Genomic DNA, 23,533 nt, shown 5'->3' with positions numbered 1-23,533 from the left:
CAAACATTTGATCATCTTTGAAACACTGCCTATTAATAAAGCTGATATACTTGAACAATACCACAAGGAAAATTAGCTTTTTCAATCATTTATTCAAGAAATATCAATAGACACGATATTCTTCTGTGGAAAAAGTAAGTACACCCTTGGGCTCAGAAACTAGTATTGCCTACTTTCGCAGAAATAACTTCTTGTAGGCATTTTGCATACTTGTCCACCAGGTTTGCTGGAATTTTTGACCACTCTTCCATGTAATATTCTTTCAGCTGCACGATGTTTGAGGGTTTTTTTTGCATGTACTGAACATTTCAAATCCCGCACGACATTTCAATGGGATTCAAATCTGGGCTTTGACTAGGCCATTCCATAACCGTCCATTTCTTCTTTTTGAGCCATTACTTGGTGGATTTGCTAGTGTGCTTAGGATCATTATCTTGTTGAAAGGTCCACTTTCAGTTCAACTTCAACTTTTGGACAGATAGCCTCACATTATTGTCAAGCACTCGTTGATATGATGCAGAATTCATAGTTGAATCAACGAATGCAAGCTGTCCAGTCCCTGAGGGAGCGAAGCAACCCCAAACCATAACATTTCCACTACCGTGCTTCACGGTTGGTATGAGGTGTTTCTCCAGCTGTCTTTGGTCTGCGACAAACATGTCTGCTGTTCATGTGGCTAGACAACTCTATGTTTGATTCGTCTGTCCAGAGACGAATTTACCATTTACAGAGCACATTATTCCAAAAGACCTGGTCTTTGCCTATATGTTCATTGGAAACTGTAGTCTTGCAAATGCTTTTTCCTGTAAAATGTAATTACAGCATATTCTAAAATGTTGATTATTTTCTCAACACTGTTCTCCAAATACTGGAACTTGCTTTCTAGCCTCAGTTCTAAATATTGTCACCTAAAAAACCACAACCATGTTCATGAGAGTCATTGTGTGTTTCATTTTATTAATTCTTGGTATGACTATTGGGTTAATGCAGGTGTTGCTTATTTGGCGTATTTGGTTTATCGTTAAAACCCAATGTTACTGATGTTGTAATTAATGCTGAAATTCATTCTGGTTTTTTTTAAAATAATGTGGTAAATAATGTCAGTTAGGGGAAAATTAATGGTAAATATCTCTGTAATATATAGCACCAAGGCCTTGGATAATGCTGTTCCATTCATTGTATACTTGTATATGGCCAGGGATGGAAAATCCTTGAGTAAATGTACTTTGTTACTCTGTTGAAGTATTATTTTGAGTATACTTTACTTGAGAATTATTGAAATTGAATATTGTACTCTTATTTAATTGCATTTCCAAAGGAAACTTCCAAAATGTAATTCCTTACATTATGATTTAGACCTTCAAAGTGCTCGTTACGAACCCTGTTGTTTTCTTCTTCCAGACTACAGGTGTGACTTTACACTACTCATCAGTTGAACAGACTCAGTTTAGCATCCAGTCAAGTTGTTCAAATGTAGAAAAAAAACATTGCTGGATACAAATAATGCTGGAGTAAGCTAAGACTCATATACAATGAGGCTTTTTCTTAGCCTCCTTAGAAGGCATGGACTCCAAACTAATTTGATAAACTATGAGGTATGTTTTGCTAATTTACTAAGATTTAACTAAGTTAGCCTGTTTTTTGGCTAATGCAAGGTTAGACTATGAATTCCAGTAGCTAACATTTTTTGGCTAGGCAACAAGTCAAATTCTAGCTAATGGTAAATATTCACTTAGAGAGCGTGAATGAGACAAAATGATGTAGTGTCTTTAAAACAAAAATCATCTACCAATTTTAGATAAGTAATAAGTTACTTTTTACACACAAACATGATCAATTCATCAGATTACTTTTTAATACTAGAAGACAAGTTTAAAAATAGCACTTTTTACATCACTTGATGCTGAATACTTCCACTTTTGAACTGAGTAAAATCTTGACACATTATACAGTATATACTTTCACGTAACGATAATTTCTCAGTACCTTGTTACACCCCTTCATATGACTAGAATGACAAAAAAAAAGCTCGCTGATCCACATTGTCCTGATTCTCTGGAGGGTACGAGTACATGTGTGCACCCTTCCTACATGTGTTTTACACAGGAATCAGGATACACACCATGCCTGACAATCTGACATCAACTTAAAGTTGGATAAGCCAGGAATGCTAACAATGTCTGCCTCCAGTCTGTCAGCCTGCTTTCAATGCTTTAATTTTCACGTATCAAAGATCTAAACGTTCCCCACGATTCACACTGAAAGACCAGCAAACACAAATCAGTCTTCATTACAGATCAGATTCATCGCGCCCAGTTTGCAAATCATAAAACTATTATAGCATAAAACATTGGATAGCTGGACCATTCTAGACCGTCATTCTGATATGGCCAGGTTGTTTCCTAAACCATGTATAAATGTAATGACCAGTGGGGAGAGGTATGCCGCCTGTGGAATAGCAGTCATGCCTTGCCGCTATGTATACAGCAGAAGGTAAAGATAGGTTTCAGAGCGTAGCAGCTGTTTCATGCTGTCAGCTGGGCAGCATTAGAGCCACAGTTAGAGCCCAGTGGCAGTCCAAATTTACACATGCATAATATCCAGGTCATGCAGTCTTAACAAAACCTGTGCAATGTAGTGATTACAGGATTCACACAGTAGTTCTAAGCATTTTATTTAGCATTTTGAGCTAGTTTTATATACACGCACTCATGGCTCGCTCTGGCACTGTAACAGTACATGTTATGCAAAGTTGCACCCATTACTGCAGAAGAGTAATATTCAATACAGATATTTCTTTTTTTTAATATGACTTTTTCATTCTACATTTGAATGATTTCACCTTAAAGGCTCTAAGATTAAAGGCTTTTAACATTTTCTCAACACATGAAAGAGTCCCTGATTAGCTGATGAAATGAGTTTAATTGTGTTAAACAAGGGAGAAAACATAAAAGAAGCTAAATTAAATTGGGAAAACAATGCCGTAAATGATTGTGGATAGTTTCTATTGGGATCATTTAAAATAAATGCAAACAAACTGCCATCATCGATTTGCTCTCAGCTCCTAGACAACAAATTTACATTGCATTAAAGTCCCATGAAATCAAAATGGAAGTTTTGTGACTTTTAGTATGGATTTATTAGCTTTAAGGTTATCTACTTATTTAAGGACAACATTTGCATTTAGAAGATATATGCATCAGAATTCATAGTCTCTCTCTACCACCAATACAGATCAACAGTTTTAATGAGATCAGTCTGCACTTCAGCTTCTCATCAGATTTTCTCCAATCAAATGCTCTCTAGAATCTAAAGTGTCCCGACCCCAACATTATAAAAATCACCTTGTCCAAGTTGCTGTTGTTGCGCGAGAGAAATCATATTAGCAAACATGGGTAGTAAATGTGTCTGTAAATACATGCGTTTTATTCAGTTTTTCAATTGTAAGTTGGTAAAAAAAAAAAAAAAAAAAAAAAAGCTTGAATTCGTTCACTTTATTGATCGGGCTCGCGTCAGTGGTTGCCTCTGCAAGGAGGTTCAGACTTGGCCAGTGATAGATCTTTTAATAAAATAATGACCTTGAACATTCATCCCGATCAACACAGAAATATTTTCAGGAACACAAAAATCCACATTTTGCATCGATGATCTCAGTCTCTAGAATCAAACCTGATTGAAAACCTGTGGTCTGAATTGAACATAGTGTCCTTATCCACAAACCTAAGAATATAAAGAATCAAGAAATGTTTTGAATAGAAGAGAGGAACCTTGTTAGACGTAACATTAAGAGGCTCAGTGCTCAGGCTTCTACAAGTATTGTAATCTACCTATGATTTTCCAAACCAGAAAACATTCATTCATCCATCTTCAATCATAACTTTATTCTGATCCAAGTCATGGTGGATCCAGAGTCTATCCTGGGAACGCAGGAAAACCCTGGATGGGACACATCTGTGCAATTTAGTGCAGCCAATCCATCTACCAGCATGTTTCTGGGAGGTGGGAGGAAACTGGAGAACCGGGAAACCCAGGCAGACACAGGAAAAACAAGTGAAATTCAACACAGAGAGTAACCCAAGCTCAGGATAGTACCAGGGATTGTAGAGCTGTGAGGTGGCAATGCTACCCTTTGTGATACCATGCATATCCATCCAGCCAACCATTTTCCATACCACTTATCCTACACAGGGTCATGGGGGAGCCTGGAGCCTATCCCAAGGAACTCAGGGCAGAAGGCAGGGGACACCCTGGACGGGGAGCAAACCCATCACAGAGCACAATCATACACACACATTCACACACTATGGACAATATCGAAATGTCAAACGGCCTACAACACATGTCTTTGGACTGGGGGAGGAAACTGGAGTACCCAGCGGAAACCTCAGAGGCATGAGGAGAACTCTGTGCACACAGGGCAGAGGTGGAACCCCAGAGGTGTGAGGCAAAATGATTCGTGCTTTAAAAAAAAAAAAGCTAAATAACTCTATAAGTATAACAATATATTGAAGCTCTAAATTCCAGTCATTGCATGTTTAATATAATGCTAATTTTTCAGGAAGGATGCCAGTGGTAATAATTCTGGGGAGTGTAGGAATATTTCCTTTCAAATATCCTAACGTCCCTTCTCATGCATTAAAGGAAGTTTGCGGCAGCCGTGATACAGTTGTGGGTTAAGGGTCTTTGCTCAAGAGCCTAACCATGTATTGAGTATCCCAATGGCTGCAGACTCAATCCCATTACCCCTGGCTTTGCTGAGACTTTTACCCCATGATGATGAGCACAGGTCCTTAACCATTGAAGCTTCAACAGACCTGTTGTTGCTATTTCATGTAAGCACAAGATAAGACAAGTCTTTCTTTTATTTCTTAACAAAAAGTTAGGAAAAACCAACTTTGCCATGGGAAGGCCTTACAGAATTTGTGAAAAACTCAATTAAATCCTCCCTGCGTGGGCACAATATGCCTCTCTGTGGCCGCCGGAGCGTGCCGACACTCATTCGATGCCACCCTCAAATCCCCTCAGATTTATTAAAAAATACAGAATCTGCTCAGTCTAAAAGGGAATTCAGGCGAAACACGGATGACAATTTTATGTCACTGTGATTAGACGAAGTTGGCATGTAGAAGGAGAGACGCACGAATCCAAATCCACAGACTGACAGTTTTTCTTAAGGGGCTCATTTTGATCCAACAAAAAAAGTAGAGAGGGTGAGTTAAAGAGACAGGAGAGGTAAAGAGAAAGACTCACACAAGGTGTTGCACTGAATTTCTATTCTTGGGTCATATCTATGAAATTACCACACTGACCACTGGATTAAAACCACAACACAAAAAAAAGCAGACGAGGCCAGAGGAGCCGTGAAGCGTCTCCTTTCAGACGGCCTTTGCTTTCCCCAGGTGGGTTTATTTCGCAGTGTGAGGGGCTCTTTGATGTTTCAGCCTTCATGGTAATAAACCGTCAGGCCAAAGAGCGCTGCTAAATCTCTCATAACGCCAGCAGCCGTGGCACGCTCAGTCAGGTGCGAGGAGCCTTTGGTGCATACAAATGAGTTTGCGCGTAGGATCGCTCCATGGGTTCGTCATTAAAAGTCCACCCACATTTACATAGTCGACACCAAACAATGCCGCTGATTTATTAAAGGCAGGCGTCTAATTACTTTTAATTAATGTTGATTTATTCACCTTGATTGACATGTGAGAAACACAGCAAGGGCCCTGCTGAGTTGGATCTCTTGCTCCCATGCGAGCAGACTTGGTTACACTATATTCAGTAAACAGACATCATGACCAGCACATGTGGCATGTATGAGTGATGCGCCGTGACAGGCGGCTGCTATTCATGCTTTTACCCAGAAGCCCTGAGCGGTGGTGGTCTCTGGCTGCTGACGGACAGCTGTCTGGGATGATCTCGCTCAGACGGCGCAGTTTCCCGCTGCGAAGATGTGGGCACGGAGCATACTGAGATCACAGACAGAGGCCAGGGATACAGAGAGCGAGACACCGCCGGCACTTCACTCCACTGATTCTGAGGAGCCCCATGAGCCTCACACACACACACACACGATGATGAGAGACCTGCCAGACTGCCGATGTCGTTGTTAAACTGAACGGATGATTTGGAGTTGTCACAGCCCTTGAGCAACCCTAGGGGGTGATGGGAAATCGGCAAGGCATTGTGGCACGCGCTGGCTCAGCGAGGAAGGATTGAGCTGATCTCTGCGGACTGCCACCTGAGGGGGCCACACACACACACACACACGCACACACACACACACAAGTCCACCTCTACTTCCAACCTTTCTCTCTACCATCTGTCCATTGCTGCATCCCTGAACCCCTTAATTGTGGGGGGTGGGGGTGGGGGGGGTTCATAAGGGAGAGAGAGAGAGAGAGAGAGAGAGAGAGAGAGAGAGAGAGAGAGAGAGAGAGAGATGGGAGGGAAAGCAAAGCAAAGCAGAAACATCAGCAACAACCTGAAAAAAAAAATGAGAGCGATTATCTACATCAGCAAGTCAGCACTCTTATCCTCCGCTTGTGTTATCAGTAAGCACCTTTTGAAGGGGATGTGCTGCCGCTCGGGTGGCACACACACACCCACCCACACACACACACACACACACACACACACAACCGAGAGACTCATGCGTGTGCTCATTCTCTAATTATGCCCGTGCATGCTTTAAAAGACACTGCAAAACACACTCTGGGGGGTGTATGCTGTTACTTTATAGCCACTTTATTTTACAGCGACATCACTTCTAAATTTGCATTTTCCAGTGTATAAAAAAACAACACGGCCCTTGTTTAAAAACTTCTGAAATACAAACTGCAAACATGATTCAATAAAATACAAACTGTGAAATAAAAACTTTTTTTAGAAGAAATAGAAGAGGTTTTTTTGTGAGGAAAGGAAATCCTGGTTACTGAAAACTCAACTATGATTAAAAAATGTGTTTAAGATGAATGATTTAATGAAATCTTTGTGAAATATTTGTGAATTAAAATCTGTATAATTTGTCCTTAAAGAGATGGGAATTATTTTCCACACAGGAAAGGAAAATTTTTAGGTGAATGACGGTGAACGGATGGCGTAAAACTTGATGGGATTGCTTTTTACTGCATTGTTGAAAAGGCTTTCTCTCATGTACATCTCATCCTAAGCTGATGTGTTCTGAACTCATGTTATATAGTCAAGTATGATCTGTTAGAACTGAGTTTTAAATTTCTTTTTCTTTTTTCATATTCTGGTCCACTATAATCATTCATATGATGCAATGGATAGAGATTAGGTGAAAAAAAAATTCTTTGAATGTGTCTGCTGTGGACCCTCTTTTATGGCCATCTACAAGAAGGAGGGAACAGAAAAAAGCAACAAAAAAAAAAAAATCGGAAGAACAAAGGAAAGAAGAGAAAGGATAACAAATAGCCATGTCTGGATGACAAAAGAGAAGAAAAGCAGCCGTGGATGAACAGATCAGCAATATGTGATATAAGAGAGAGCGTGATTGATAGAGAATGCTAGAGCACTGGCTGGAGAAAATGAAAAGTTGAGTGAAAAATCTGCCGATCCTAATGGTGTGATGCTGAGCTGGCTGGATTGGTCACCGTGTCCTCCAGGAGAGCAGAACATGCTGACGGAGAGAGAGAGAGAGAGACAGAGAGAGAGAGAGAGAGAGAGAGAGAGAGAGAGAGAGAGAGAGAGAGAGAGAGAGAGAGAGACACACACACACACACACTAACCAGCTGGCTGAGAGAGGAGAAGACCCCCTCAGGACCTGCCTGGGGAAGAGGACTACGAGGAGAATTATAGTAGTCTACAGTTGGCTTTCAAAGGTGTATCAGGGCTTGTTTAAGAGTATGTGTGTGTGATGGAGTGTGTGTGGATCATGATTCAGGTTCAGTGAACATTCATAAAAAAAAAAAAAAGAGACAAATCAACACTTTCAAGAATAAGGGCAGAACTGGGTCATGTCTATGTAGTTTATTATCTCTTTAATTATATAGTCCCAATATTTTAAAAGTATGTGTTGTGAATAAGATTATATGAATGAAACAGATTATAATTCCCAACAGTTTTATTTTATGAGCTAATTCAAATAATATTTGGCTATTTATTGGAGCTGTATTGTTTTTTATTCCTGAAATTTACACACACAAACCACACTTTTATTAAATTTTGTTTTGGATTAAACCCAATTCAAGTGACAGGTCAAAAAGTTAAATATATTTTTTTTTAAAACCTAATGGATTGTGATTTTCCACCACAGTAATTAAAAAAAAAAAAAAAAAAACACACACACACACAGACTCCTTTGCTATGCTTCATAGATCCCATGTAGATCCTGGACCCCACTTTGAGAACAATGGACATATATCAGACTGCTACATTACATCAGCATTAGCCAGCTAATTTAAAGAGATTGTTCAGTGAAAAATATTTCTCTCATTTCCCCGACACTTACTGTAATCTTGTGAAGCTTTACTGTCAAGCTAGTGCAGTAATGTTGTGGAGGCAGCCACCTTAGACGAACAGATACTATGTGATAACATAGTTCCATTTTTAACTTATTTTTCTAAATCTATTACTAGATTCTCTATTTAAGAAAGAGAATGATGTAGCTTAAAGATAGACTTCCATTAATCAAATATCAGATATAAAACATTGATTACATTTGGGGAAGTGAAAAGTGGAAGTGGACAGTTATGTCAAATAGGTTTTTCACCTAAATATTTCTTTAAGCAAGTGTTTGCTGTTCTAGCGTTTTTCTATTTAATGTAAAGTCCAGTGCACAAAACGTGTCCACTGCAAGTCAAATCTACTGTACGTTTGCTCATATGACTGTGTGAACAGTAGAAAGTGTGTGATTTGAGGCACAGTCTCAGATCTAGAAATAAATAGGAAGATTGAAAGCACAAGTACAGCGTAGTTGTTACACACGTGGTTGCCGTGTCACAAATCGTGCTCTCTGGGAACAGCAGAGATCTGTGATATAAAACGCCAGGTTGAGAAAGCAGAACACGGTCACAACAAGCTGGCTGTCCCAGGCACACTTCCCCCCAGGACAGCCCTGAGGTCTGAGTGGCGTACCGTACTTCCTATCGAAACAAAACACAGGCCAGGTCACAGCAGCACTCAGATACAGCAGCACTGCTGCAAACGTGCAGAGCACTACAAAACGGTCAAGGGGCAGATTCAGGAAGGTTGTGCGTCCCAACACACTCAGTGTCACCACCAACGCTGTCACAGCAAAGCACAACACGAACACTACCACGCAGTACACGGTCGCCGGGTGACGCCAGAACTCACTCCCATTAGCAAGAGTGATGAAAATGGCGCAGCCGACGTAAGCCTGCACCACCTTCAGGAGGCCAGACGGAGTGGACATGTAGCTGGCCGCTCGGGCTGGTTTGGCCCGGGACAGGGAAACTTCAACAGTGTATGCCACAAACGCTGCCCAGGAGCAGACGGTTACGGCTATCCGGAAATTTCTAACCTCACAATCGTTATACGGGCACTCATTGCGCACAAAATAAACTGGGTACACAATGGAAGCTGTGAGGTAGAGCAGAGCAGACGTTGCTGCAAGGGTCACAGTCAGGTTCTCCCAGGACACAGGAAGACATGAGTGGAGACGCGTCACATCCAGGGCGAAGATGGCTGCCGAGAGGGCAAAGCAAGCGCTCCATGCTACCATGCAGAAGATCCCGTAGACAGCAGTGTATCCTGCACCGTGAACCACTAAAGAAATCACGGTACAGCCAAGAGCAAGCTCAGTCAAACGGACAGCGCCCAAAGGGGACAGCACGGCTGTCTTGTTTAAATAATGTCCACCCTGGGGGTTCATATTGGAGTTATTCTTTCCTCAGCTGCCACCCGGATTCTGTAGAATTCAAACTCTCTTGTGACTCTGATTATTTTAGACCACTATGTATGAGTTATGTCAGGTTGTCCAGGTGATGGTGGGCACTTCCAGTGATGGTGACCTCTGGCTTCTTGTTGTCCGTAGCTGTCAGTGGATGTTTCTGTAAAACTTGCACCCTCCAGATGCTCGGAGAGCAAGCTCTTCCTCGTGGGCATGTAAAGTATTTCCGTCTCTATTTTGGAATACGTGACTCACAAACTGTCACAAACAAAACCCTTCAAAATGGCTGAGCGCTGTGCCTCTAATCGTAGCTGATTCAGACCTTAGTCTGAAAGAGTTCACTACATCACAATCCACCACATCAACTGTGTCAGTTCAAATCATGTGGAAGCATATGGAATATTTACCACGTGAATTCCTTTGGAGGATCCAAGGTCTGTAGAGAGTGGGTTCCTATAGTCTCTGCTCCTCCATACAATTCAGCAATTTTCAGAATCTCCAGTAAATCAACATAAGTATATGAATAAAAAGTGTCTTTACAAATCTGGAAACGTATCTTTGTCCAACAACAGTACAAAAGAAACAAGACAAGTCATGCTAGGCTCCATACCCGAGTGGCCATGTGCTGGACAGCACCGAAACTGAAGATCCATAGAAGGCAGGAGAAAGTTATTTAAGCCGGGGTGCGGCAGGGTGTGGATGCCTGAAGGTCGGTATGTGTGTCTGGACAGCAGGATGAGGGCAACAGGCACCTGACCCCAACATTGTTGGGGGGGGAATGAACAAAGTTCAGCTATAAATACCAATGGTAGAGTCCACAAATGATCAGGGAAGGATGTAAAGATATGGGAAGTTATGCAGTCGTACTCAGTACCCTTTAACTCAACTGTCTTCGGACGGACTAGAATCCAGACAGTTGGCTGTTGATAAGACAAAAATAGTCTATAGCTACATATTCAGTGTTAGAACATTTGCCCGGCACCTCCGAGGTTGGGGGTTCGAATTCCGCCTCCATCCTATGTTTACACAGAGTTTGCATGTTCTCCCCATGCTTCGGGGTTTCCTCCACCAGTTCAAAGACATGAATGGGTGATAGGTTGGCACCCTGTCCAGGATGTCCCCTGTCTTGTGCCCTGAGTTCCCTGGTATAGGCTGGCACCACTAGCAGCAAGTAGTCGGAAGGCATTGTGGGTAATATAGGAAATCATTATCCAAAGTAAAAATAGACCAAAGTGTTCATAAAAGAAGTTTAAACAAAAAAAAATTTAACTCAGAATTTCATTACAAAATAAGCTGACACCCTAATTATAAATATTAATATGCAAGTCTTTCAAGGTGGATTTTTCCTTTGAGTTCAAATCATTTGATGTTGAAGAAAAGTTCACCTCAAGGGATTTTTATTTCTTAACATACATTTTAGTGCCTGCTGCCATCTTGTGGACAAACACATTCACTGCCACAGATGTAACAGATCATGTCAGTACCTGTAGCATCTAACATATTCCATAAGTATTTTCATTGTCTGTGAGTCTTTTATCTACAGACTTACCTGGTTTACCTTCCAGGTGCACATGCCTTTTTTAAAATAAAGCACTTATAATGTTCTGGATAATTATTTGCACCCTTTATATAAATGGTCATATTAAATAAACAAAGGCCTCCAAAATCATTGTAAAATATGATGGTGGATCATTGATGCTTGAGGGCTGTTTCGTGGTTTGATGGTATCATGAATTCTGCTACGTGCCAGAATATTTCAGCCTCAATTCTAGTTGCCTCTGCCAGGAGGTTAGACCTTGGCAAAGGGAGGTAATGACTAAAAGGGTGCCAATAATTGTTGCACAAATATATTTAACAAAGATATATATATTTTTTAGATAAACCTGTGTTGTGTTTGCAATTATTTGATATCAATGAGAGTATTTTGTGATTTTCTTTAACAAAGGATCAAAAGGTTAAACAATAAAGACCATTTTCACAGCCTTCTTTGTTCATATTTACCAAGGGTGCCATTATTAGTGGAGGGCACAGGATAAAGGAGTTTAAAATGTAGCATTGAGCATGGAGGAGCATGCAAGGTCTTTACAACTGTTTCCAACCTCGCTTAATAATTGCAAGGGTGCCAATAATTTGAATTTTGAATGAAAAAGAACTACTTATGTTAAACTTTTTGTGTCCCTGTATGTTTGAACTCAAGTGATCATTTATGGGATGTGTAAAACTTTTTAACTAGCAATTTGTGCTTAATTTCATAAAGGGTGCCAATAATTCTGGAGGGTACTGTATTTAGAGTCCTGTTGATCCTGAGAGTGGCCAAGTACAAAAATTCAGGGTTTTGTTTGCAGAGAATTCTCATACAGTTATTTCTTTATTATTATTTTTTTACTATGACCTTGTAAATAATCACTTAAAGAAATGGAAATTTCTTTGCTTTCCTAAAAATCTTTTCCACCATTGCATATGAAGTCGTTTGTTGCTTTTCATGGCAGGTTTGAATTTTGTGGTTGTGGTCAGACAGCATCAGACATCTGGGATGTCCAGGTTTTGAAGGATTCCATTTTAAAGTCACCCAAAACTGGTTTAGTGTGAGGCTCAAACTTATGATCCTAGATTAATAGGCTCATGGTCTACTGAATGAGCCAACCAGCCAGCCAAGCACTTTCAAAAATACTGGAGCATTTTTACTGGCAGTTTATTTTTCTAAGCATTAACAAGCTTGGTTTCTGTAGCAGACCTTCTGTTGTGGCCAATTTCATGGATTTATCTAAATTATTTAGCTGCTTGGGCAGCTCATCAGACCAAAGACTAGCTACAAAGCATTTTGACAGACTTTCATGGATTTTTCACTTCTTTTTTTTTTTTTTTTTTACCTCTCTGGCTTGATTATCGAACCAACGACATGGCATGGTTAATAAAAAAATTGACGATGTAACAGAATGTTTAAAGATGAATCTGTAACGGGTATGGAAAGTATTCCATACATTTAATGTGTAGAATTAGGAAAGGAAATGTATACCTGATGTAGCTGTCTACCTGTGTGAGTACTTTCCCTTTTAATTGTCATGATGTCATTGGTCTGTGTAATTTCCTGTTTTGGCTCCTCCTCTCCCCTTTTGCATTGTAATTGAATGGGAGAGAGCACAGTGTAAGGGCGATTCAGTCAGGTAGGCTGCTTGTTTGTGTTATCAGAGAATAAATGAAGAGTAGACCCAAAATGAAGACCCAGTTGTCATCCACCCTTTATTTTTTATTTTTTTGTTGCTTTTTTTTGGATAAAATAAAACACACAACGCAAACTACAACCAGTTACACTTGGTGCCGTGACTATTCTGGATCATCAGATCAGCGCTTCGCCGATCACCGTGGTTGCGTGACGGCTCGCCTGCTTCGCCAGTCTTCTCTCCCGGTCGTCTTCCTCATCAGCGTCATTTGTTGCGGTTCCATGTTCGTGCATAAGGAGGGCGCGCGTGTGAGATGAACAGCGTGTGACATCGCAGGACAAACTGTTGAATCTTAAAGGAACTGTAAAGTGTATAATTGACTTCAACTTTGACCTTTTTTCTCCGGAGTACTTTCGTTCATCGTTGGTGCATATTAAACAAGAGACTTTGTGATAAGCACACCAGGACGCTTCAGTGACCTTAGAGCATCGTATCCTTTATCTGAACAGTATATAATAAATGACTGTAGATGTATTTTAAATAAGAAACAGTGCCTAATAACTTATGTGGTGTGAGAGAAAAAAATATTTTTCTCAAGAAAAGGAGCAAGTGTACTTGAACATTTGCCAGTTGGTTAAGGTTTTCTGTTTGGGGCATATTCATTCGCAGTCGTTTTTACATTTTATGTGTTTTCACTTTACATTTGAAACATGTTTGAGGATATTGGCCAAGACAATTTCAGCCCTGTGAAAAAATCACAATGTCACTTTCCCATAGGGCAGGGGTGGTGGACCCGAAATATATCGCAATGAGGGAGTGTCTGAAATTACTACTCGTTGTTATGGGAGAGAGAGAGCCAAAACTAATGTGGGACTTGATCATGTGCACGCAGTTGATTCAGTTATTGGTGCTTCTGTAGGTCCAGCAGCTAACTCTACAACAATCACACGCCCTGATACTGAACGTGTTGTTACTCCTGAGTCATTAGGGGGCATCGTTTCAGATCTGGCTCAGAAAATAGGTGACAGATGAAAGTCCCGTGGATTACCGGAAAAGGCTTAACAAGGCCATAGATGTTGCTGAGGAGTGCTTGCACAGACCTAATAAGAGTGTTGAAGATCCTGCTGCTGAAGCTGTCATGATGTTTATTTCACATTGCCCAGACCCAAGTCTCGCTATGTCTTTTCGGTTTAAGCCAGCTGAGCAGTGGAGCGCTGCTGAGGTCCAGGAGCAGTTGGATAATCATCAGAGGGATCTAAAGAGAATCTCTCCGGGAACACAGCACATGATGTCTTTGTCAGCTTGCAGCCAGTGCGCTGTTATGGCATGTCCCAGTTCTGTGTCCAGTTCTCCTCAGCAGCCTGTTCCCATGCCAGCACAGTTGCTGCCTCCTGTAAATCAACTTAATCCTAATGCTGTTCCATTCTCTCCAGATACAAGTCTTCAGCACATGGTTAGCATGATGTATAGAGTCCTGTCATTGTACACTGCCTCTTTAACTTCATCAAGTCCGGTTCATGCTGGCAAAATTTGAGACTTCAAAACCAACTTGGGCTATGCATGTAGGGTCTGTAGATCCAAGGAACACACTACGTACTCAAATTGTAGACGTCAGAGGCTATGTCATCACTGTCTCAGTCCTGGCCATTTTAAGAGTGACTGTCCTAAAGTAGCATGCCCTGTGACTCCCTCAGATACAACTCAGTTAAACTGAATAGCTCATGTGAGGGAAGGGGTAGCATGGGCAATTTACTAAAATCCTCGGAGAAGAGACAGATGTGCAAAATATTTTCGTGAGCAGTTGCAAGCAATTGCCAGAAGACAAAACTGTGTTATATGTGGGGTCTCAGAGAGTTGATGGTGAAAGTGAGTTGTTTTATGCTCCTGTGACAGTTTGTGACCGTTACACATAAAAGGGGTTACTGGATTCTGGTAGTATATCCAGCACGCTCAGTGAGGAGGGTGAGTCCAAGTTGTAAGCTGATGGTCTCCTTCCACATCCTCAAGCGATTCCCAGTAATATGGTTCTAGTTGGCTGTGGTGGCCTTAAAACTGTGCCAAAGTGTACATACGACTTGGAGATTGAAGTCTATGGATTTAAGTTTGTCGTTCCAACTCTTGTGGTGCCTGGACAAAGAGACAAGTTCATAGTTGGAAGCAATGTGAGCAAATGTGTTCTGCAGAAGATGAAGTCGCACGACAAGTACTGGGAGCTTGTTTCCTGCAATAACAGTAATCCTGAGTGTGAGCAATTCCTTGAACTTTTGAACTGCATCTCCCAATGGTCTGGGCCTCAACAGCCCGATAAACTTGGCACTGTGAAACTCTGTCAGGCAATAACTCTACTTCCCAAATGTGAGTATCTTGTTTGGGGCAAATTGCCAGCTAATGTACCTGTAAGCACTATAATTATTGAACCAACACGTTTGGCACCTAGAAACTTGTCGGATGTGTAGCAACACCAATGCGGGGCTATCGATGGGTGCCGTTGAAAATACTGAACCCTAATCCCAACATCAGTGACTCTTCACCGTAACGTTAAACTGGCCAATGTTTCTTCCTGTCTAGCGGTGGAGGATCTCACTGTTATGCAGGGTTTAAGTAGAACCCATTGTCACGTTCCTGATTCTGACCCCTTCGAAACTGCTTCATCCTCTGATCCAGAACAATTGCTGAGATACTATGGTCTGAAGGATATTGACATGGATGGATGTAAGGTTTCTGAGGTGTGGAAGAGGAAATTGGCAGCTCTTATTGTGTCCTACCATGATGTTTTCTCCAAGGATAAAGTTGGATTGTGGAGAGGCAAGGGATTTTGTGCACAGGATCCACTTTTATGATGAACGCTGCATCCCTCCTGCCCACTACCAAAAATTGAGAGAGGTGTTGTCTGAGATGGAGGAAAAAGGCATTATCAGCAAATCTGTGAGTGAGTATGCATCACCTTTTGTGATGGTCTGAAAAAAATATGGTAATCTGAGGGTCTGCACTGATTTTCGCTGGCTCAATGTTAAAACCACCAAAGATGCCCACCCTCTACCCAATCAAGCTGACTGCCTCACAGCCTTGGGAGGTAATGCACTTTTCAGCACCATGGACTTAACTTCAGGATTTTACAACATCCCGCTCCATGAGTCTGACCGAGGATACACTGTCTTCACAATGCCAATGGGCTGGTATGAGTATAATCGTCTTCCTCAAGGCCTTTGCAATAGCCCTGCGTCTTTCATCTCCATGATGCTCAGCATTTTTGGTGACCTTAACTTTTCCAGTATTCTCTGCTATCTTGATGACTTGTTGGTCTTTGCACCTTCTGAACAGGAGGCATTAACACGTTTGGAAATTGTGTTTTCTCGATTGAGAACCAGCAACCTGAAGCTAGCACCTAAAAAGTGTCACTTTCTAAGAAAATCCGTAAAGTTTCTGGGCCATGTGATAGATGCATCTGGTGTTTCGGTTGATGAGGGGAAGGTGAAAGTCGTCTTTGCTTTCAAAAAGGAGGATCGAATGAAGGAAGACAGAACCACACCTTCACAAAAAAATCAGATCGTTTCTTGGCATGGTCCTGTACTACCAAGCCTTTATTCCAGGTTGCTCACGTGTTGCTAGACCCTTATTTGGCTTAACGGCTGGCCAGAAACGCTCAGTAAAAGCTGCTGGTTGTCACAAGAGAACGGGCACTTTTAGGGAGTTGAAGCCCCAGTACTGGACCCCAGGCTGTGATGTGGCCTTTGAGAAGTTAAAAAGGGCCCTTGTTGACAGTGTGGTACTGGCTCATCCAGATTTTAAACATCCTTTTCTTCTTTGTACTGATGCTTCATTAGATGGCCTAGGTGTAGTACTCTCTCAGATCCCTGCTGGTGAGGACAAGGTGAGAGCAATAGTGTTTGCTGATAAGGCTTTGAGTCACAGCCATCAAGATATCCTGCGCACAGATTGGAATTCTTGGCTCTTAAGTGGGCAGTGTGTGACAAGTTCAGTCACTGGCTTAAAGGCCATGAGTTTACTGTGTGGACGGATAATAATCCGCAAACATATATTATGACCAAGCCAAAATCAGATGCATGAGAGCAGCGTTGGGTCTCAAAACTTGCTCCATATTCTTTTGAGATCAAATACATTCCTTCAAAACTCAACGTGATGGCGGAAGCACTCAGTCCGGGTCCATTTGTCAGGCCAGTGAGTCAATGGCTTTTGTCAGAGCCTTATTCTGAACTGTTGGGACAAGTATGCAGTGTAGAAGATGGAAATGTACAAGAGGTCTTCCGACTTACCTGCCAACCACAAAAATTAGGATCAGGTCCACTTGATGTTGGGCTGGATACATCAGTGTCTTCCATTCTGCCCTCCTGTGATGAATGGGAAACAGGAAATGAATGTAGAGCAACAACATTTGCTGAACATCTGACCTCTTTAATCAGTGATGATAAAGAAGTGTTTCATTCCCTTTCACTGACAGGCTTGCAAGAACATCAGCACAAAGACCCTGTCATTGCTAGAGTGTCTTACGTTGGCAGGAAGCGCAGACCTCAAGATGTGAATGTGCCAATGAAAACCAATGCGTGTTGCGGATTCTGAAGCAGTGGGACAAACTTTCAGTCATTAATGGAATCCTGTACAGAGCCATTAAAGACCCGCTCACCAGGCACAAGAAGTTCCAACTTGTTTTATCTAAATCCTTAAAATCTCAGGCACTTTCGGGTGTTCACGACCTGGCCAGTCATCAAGGGCAGCCGCGCACATTGTCTTTAGCCCCTCAGAGGTTTTTATGGCTCGATATGGAGCGTGATGTGCAGGATTATATGAGGAAATGTCCCAGGTGTGTCCTCAGCAAAACTCTGGAACCTGCAGCGAGAGCCACTTTGGAGAGTATTAAAACCACAACCCCGTTGGAGCTTGTATGCATTGACTTCTGGTCTGCTGAGCATCGGACCAAAAAATCTTTGAATGTTTTGGTGATCACAGATCATTTCACAAAGCTAGCGCATGCGTTTCCGTGTCAGGACCAGATGGCGAAAAGAGTGGCTAAGAAACTGTGGGATGTTTTTTCTGTGTCTATGGATTTCCCCAACGCATCCATTCTGATCAGGGGGCTACCTTTGAGAGCGAGCTGATTGCCGAGCTTCTTGAACTGGCTGGCATCAACAAGTCTAGAACCACTCCTTACCACCAGATGGGGAATGGTGGTACCGAACGTTTCAATAGGACATTAGGAAACATGTTGAGGTCCCTTCCACCTAGGTCTAAGCAGAAGTGGCCGCAGTTGGTACAGACCATGACTTTTTTGTACAACTGTACAGCACACGAAACAACAGGTTTTGGCCCTTTTTACCTAATGTTAGGTAGAGTGCCAAGGTTGCCAGTTGACCTCATGTTCCAAAGTGTTTTGCAGGATAAGTCTGTTTGTGATTATAATGAATATGTGAAATCGTTAGTCAGCGACCTCCAGTCTGCCATGACGTTAGCGCAAAAGAATTCTGTTGTGGAGCAAAGACACCAGTCCAGCAAGTACAACCAAAGAGTTAAAGGCCTACCTCTAGCCATTGGTGACCAAGTGCTTGTGGCTAACAAGGGTTCTAGAGGGAAACAAAAGCTTGCTGACAAATGGGAGTCAGTCATGTACACTGTTGTTGCCTCAAAGCCTTCCATACACGTCTACAAGATCCGTGACAGGGCTGGTAATGAGAGAATAGTGCATCGGAGTCTTCTTCTGCAAATGAACTTCCTCCCTTTGCAACAGAAATTGTTATTTTTGATCATGGGGATGCTGAAACACTTATCCGCAGTGTACCTTCACAGATGTCTAATGCAGCACGCTGTTTTGGTCTAACTGGGCAGACACGCAGTGGTGAGACCTCCAACGTTGCCGAGATTGAGTCTGCAGAACATGCAGATTATGGGCAGGATGAGGCTGAGGCACTCTCACATGCAGGCTCTATGTCGAATATCTCCAATGTGGCTACTTGTGATGATGACCGCACGTCATCGTGGGTGCATTCTCAGTTGCCCAATCAAGAGCAGCCAAATGCACAAGTTGCTGTGCCAGTGACTGATGATAATACTGTGGCTGGTGCTGGCGCTAGCCATTCATCCCAAAATCCTGTCTCTGCCAGTGTACCCTATAGGCAAGATCCTGTAGCTGATTTAAATACAGGTGATCGTTTCACTAGCAGGTTTGGGAGAGTCATCAAACCAGTATGCAGACTTATTGAATCTATGGTTCAACTTGAAACCCTGTTAGGTTTGGATTCTGGGTCTTCAGTTATTCAGTTCAGTTTGTCTATAGGTACATGTGGTTTTTGAAACTTGCCTTGTTCATTTGTTTTTTCTACTGAAAACTTGCCTTATTTGAGTACTTGGTCTAAGTGTTTGAGGTGTAATGGACACCTTAATAATGTCTATAGAATGTGTTGAAATTTGGCCAATTTCAAACTATTTTTATCCTTTCATTGGGTAGCTTTCAATGCTGACTGTCTTCACTGATTGTTTTGTGTGTGGACCATATACTTATGACCTTTGTGTAATTCTAGGGGGGTGAAGGTAACGGGTATGGAAAGTATTCCATATATTTAATGTGTAGAATTACACAAAAGGAAATGTATACCTGATGTAGCTGTCTACTTGTGTGAGTACTTTCCCTTTTAATTGTCATGATGTCATTGGTCTGTGTAATTTCCTGTTTTGGCTCCTCCTCTTCCCTTTCAGATTGTAATTGAATGGGAGAGAGCACAGTGTAAGGGCAATTCACTCAGGGAGGCTGCTTGTTTGTGTTATCAGAGAATAAATGAAGAGTCAACCCAGTTGCCATCCGCCTATTTTTTTTTTTTTTTGTGGATAAAATAAAACGCACAACGCAGACTACAACCAATTACAACTGGACAGACATGTAAGTTTGTTCTCCTAGGTTCACATTCAAAACAGACATCTCGTTGGTTCAGAGTCTGCGGTGTTACTCAAAAGTGATAAAATGAAGCACCATTATGAAACAAGAACAACCACTTCAAATTGTCTTTTTACAGACATAATGTGACTGAAGCTTATAAAGCCATCACCCTCCCCCACCTTGGTCAATCTGATCACCTATCCGTGCTGCTACTTCCAAAGTATACATCCATTGTGAAATGTGTTAAAACATCAGTGAGAACTGTGAAAGTGTGGCTAGTGGGGGCAGACTCCTCATAACAACATCAGTTCCTGCACACAGACTGGAGAGAATTTGCTGCCCTTGCAACACAGGACTCCCATACGGACACTGACATCTAAACTAACGCCACTGTTCACCATATTTACAGATGTGTTGTCTGTCAGTGCCCTTAAGACAGTTAAAACATATCACAGTCAAAAGCCTTGGATGAATAAAGAAGTCCGTCTCCAACTGAAGGCATGAGATGCCTGGAGACTGGGAGACTGGGAAGCTTACAGTGCATCCAGGGCCAACTTGAATCGAGGAATCCGGCATGCCAAGCACAAATACAAGTTGCAAATAGAGGACATTTTTAACAGCTCTGACCCTCAATGCATGTAGGAAGGTATCCAGGTTCTCACAGACTACAAGCCAGCCGACATCATTCCCTCAATCAGTGACAGCTCCGTCCTGGAGGAGTTCAACACTTTTTGACCCCAGCTCTCTTTCTCCACTGTGAGCAGGGTGGCCCTGTTGGCATCCCAGGCAAGGTGCTCCGTGCAAGTGCAGAGCAGCTAGCCAGGATTTTCAGACATATTCAACTTATCGTTGACCCAAGCAATTGTCCCCATCTCCATCAAAACCACCACTATTATGCCAATACCACAGCACAGTGCTGCAACACTGCTCAAAGACCAATGGCTATTAACCCCATCATCACTGAGTGTTTTGAGAGGCTGGTCCTCTCTAATCTGAAATCCTGCCTACAACCATCACTGGATCCCCAACAGTATGCTTATCGTCACAGCAGGTCAACAGAGGACGCCATTACCCAAGTCCTTCGCTCTGCCCTGACTCATCTGGAAAATAGCAACTCCTATGTGAGGATGCTATTCATCAACTTTAGTTCTGTCATTTTATCTAAGCTGATCTCCAAACTCCAGTCTTGGTATCAGTACTGCCCGCTACAACTTTGACTTTTTGATCACCAGACCACAGTCTGCTAGACTTGGCAACAACTCCTCTACCACCATCATCCTAAACACCGGTGTAGCACAAGGCTGTGTGCTGAATCCTCTCCTCTACTCTTTCTTCACCTTCAACTGCGTACCTGTGCACAGCTCTAACTCTATAATCAAGTTTGCAGATGACGCTATGTTGGTTGGCCTGATCAGAGATGATGATGAGACAGCCTACAGGGAAGAGATTCAGCATCTGGTAACATGGTGTGACAATAACAACCTTGAGCTCAATACCCATAAAACCAAAGAGCTAATTGTGGACTACCGGAAATCCTTGAGGAGACACAAACACATGCCTATCTTCATTAATGGGACTGAGGTAGAGTGAGTCTCTGGCTTCAAGTTTCTGAGTGTCCATATCTCTGCTGACCTTTCCTGGAACCTCAACACCTCCTCTCTCCTCTAAAAGGCACAACAGCACCTGTACTTTCTGAGGAGACTGAGCTCAATTTGCTCTTCAGATCATGGTGAACTTCTATCATTGTATCATTGAAAGCACCCTTACAAACTGCATCACAGTATGGTCCAACAACTATACATTACATGACCAGATGGCACTACAATGGGTAAGGAAAACTGCCCAACACATCATTGAAACACAGCTGCCTAAAAAGCGTTGTTTGCGGAGAGCGAGAGGTATTATCAAGAACACCTCTCATCCCCACCATGGACTCTCCCATCAGGAAAACGATACAGAACTCTGCATTGTCTCACAAAAAGACTCATGATGCGTTGTCTCACAAAAAGACTCATGAACAGCTTTTTCCCTTCAGTTGTACTAATGCTGAACTCAACTTCTAAGCATTATCTACCAGCCTCCACTTGACAACTAAACATCAGCATTAAACCCCATACTATACTGTATTATAGATTACCGCTATTATCTGCAATTATTTGTAAGTACTTACACATTACTGCAATTCTGTCATCAGTATCAGACTGTTATTTGCACTTTATTGCTATTTGCACATCTACTTTTACTGTAATCCAGTGTATATACCAACTGTGTCATATTGCGCACATCACGCTGTTTACCTCTATTTGTCTACTGCTTATCTCAACCTATTGCACCATATTCCTATTTATTGCATTTAACCCAATTGCCATTTCATCACTGGTATGCATCATTGTTTACCTTTATCTTATCACACCAATAACTTTATTTATTTCATTTAACTTATTTACTATTTGTACAACTGGTTGGATGCTAACTGCATTTCATTGCCTCTGTACTTGTACCCTGACAATGACTAAAAAGTTGAACCTAACCTAACCAGCTAATCATTAATGGTTACACATTAAAAGTTAACTTGCTGCTATTCAGTTATTGTAGTTGAATTCCCCTGCCCTATATGACGATAACAACTCCCTCATAAGATGCAGTCAGTTCAACATCTCTGTCTTGCTCTTACTGAAATGGACCACAAGCACTGTGAAAAGAAACTCCATGCAGTTTTACAGTCTGTTACTTATTTAGGCCAACTTCTCTCTTCACTCTGTCTCCTGGCTCTTGTTCTCTCACAGCTGAATGTCTGGCTGCCATCCAAAAGGTCTCTGTTCCTATCAGACAGAAACAAATGAGAGCATTCCTATGCATGACAGGATTTTATGAGCAGTGGATTCCCTCCTTCCATGCCCTCCCTGTGTCTCTCGAGCATAACACTCACTCAACAATGCTAAACCTTTTTTCCCCTCTGCCCTCAGAAACCCTCGCTTCCTCAAGCTGTCTAATACAGGTTCTGCTCAAGGTCTCGCATGCTACAAAGAAATTTGAACCTTTACTATTGAAGTAAATTATACCCAGGAGCAGTTCTCACCCTGTCGTTCTCTGCATATATGATTTTGCTTTAGAATTTCTCTGTTAAAACTTATCACCCTTTAAGAAGCAGTGTTCTGCCTGTAGTTGTTGAGAGTCTGATTGCCGAACAGAGAACCCAGCTAATTACTTCCTCCAGAATGACTCACTGCGAAAGGATGCTCATGTCTGAAGGCATTTCAATCACTCGCTGAACCTTGCCAACCTTCTTTCCCTTCTTACTGAAGAAGATGGCATTCCCCACTGTTGGTAAGATTAACCTTTACCCAAATTCCCCTTGTTGATCTTTCTGGCGGTCCATTTCCGTACTCAGAGATCATTCTCTACACTGACGGTTCATCATTCTTGTGCAGGAGTGCACATCGATGCAGGAAACTGTCCATTACGGCCAATAAAAACTACTTATTAATTTTAGAGCTTCACAGTATGACAATTTATACAAACAGTGCTATTGAATTCTCAAATCTGATTGGTAAGAAGGTGTTGATTCAGTTCCTAAGACTACTAATAAATCCTAATAAAACTAATAATATAATCAAAGACTAA

The 23,533-nt window shown here is 41.9% G+C and overlaps 1 protein-coding gene across 1 annotated transcript; it reads right to left on the bottom strand.

Annotated features, from left to right (window-relative positions):
- Positions 1 to 6,439: 6,439 nt before the first annotated feature.
- Positions 6,440 to 10,676, bottom strand: LOC108270653 (myeloid-associated differentiation marker-like protein 2). The gene has a single exon (XM_017477479.3). It carries the CDS (start codon positions 9,845 to 9,847, stop codon positions 8,933 to 8,935), a length of 915 nt encoding a protein of 304 aa, XP_017332968.1. The 5' UTR covers positions 9,848 to 10,676; the 3' UTR covers positions 6,440 to 8,932.
- Positions 10,677 to 23,533: the final 12,857 nt, after the last annotated feature.

Source organism: Ictalurus punctatus, chromosome 10 (genome assembly GCF_001660625.3).
Source record: "Ictalurus punctatus breed USDA103 chromosome 10, Coco_2.0, whole genome shotgun sequence".
NCBI lineage: Eukaryota > Metazoa > Chordata > Actinopteri > Siluriformes > Ictaluridae > Ictalurus > Ictalurus punctatus.
Note: the sequence above shows the minus strand (reverse complement) of the source record. Positions and strands in the feature narration are given on the sequence as shown.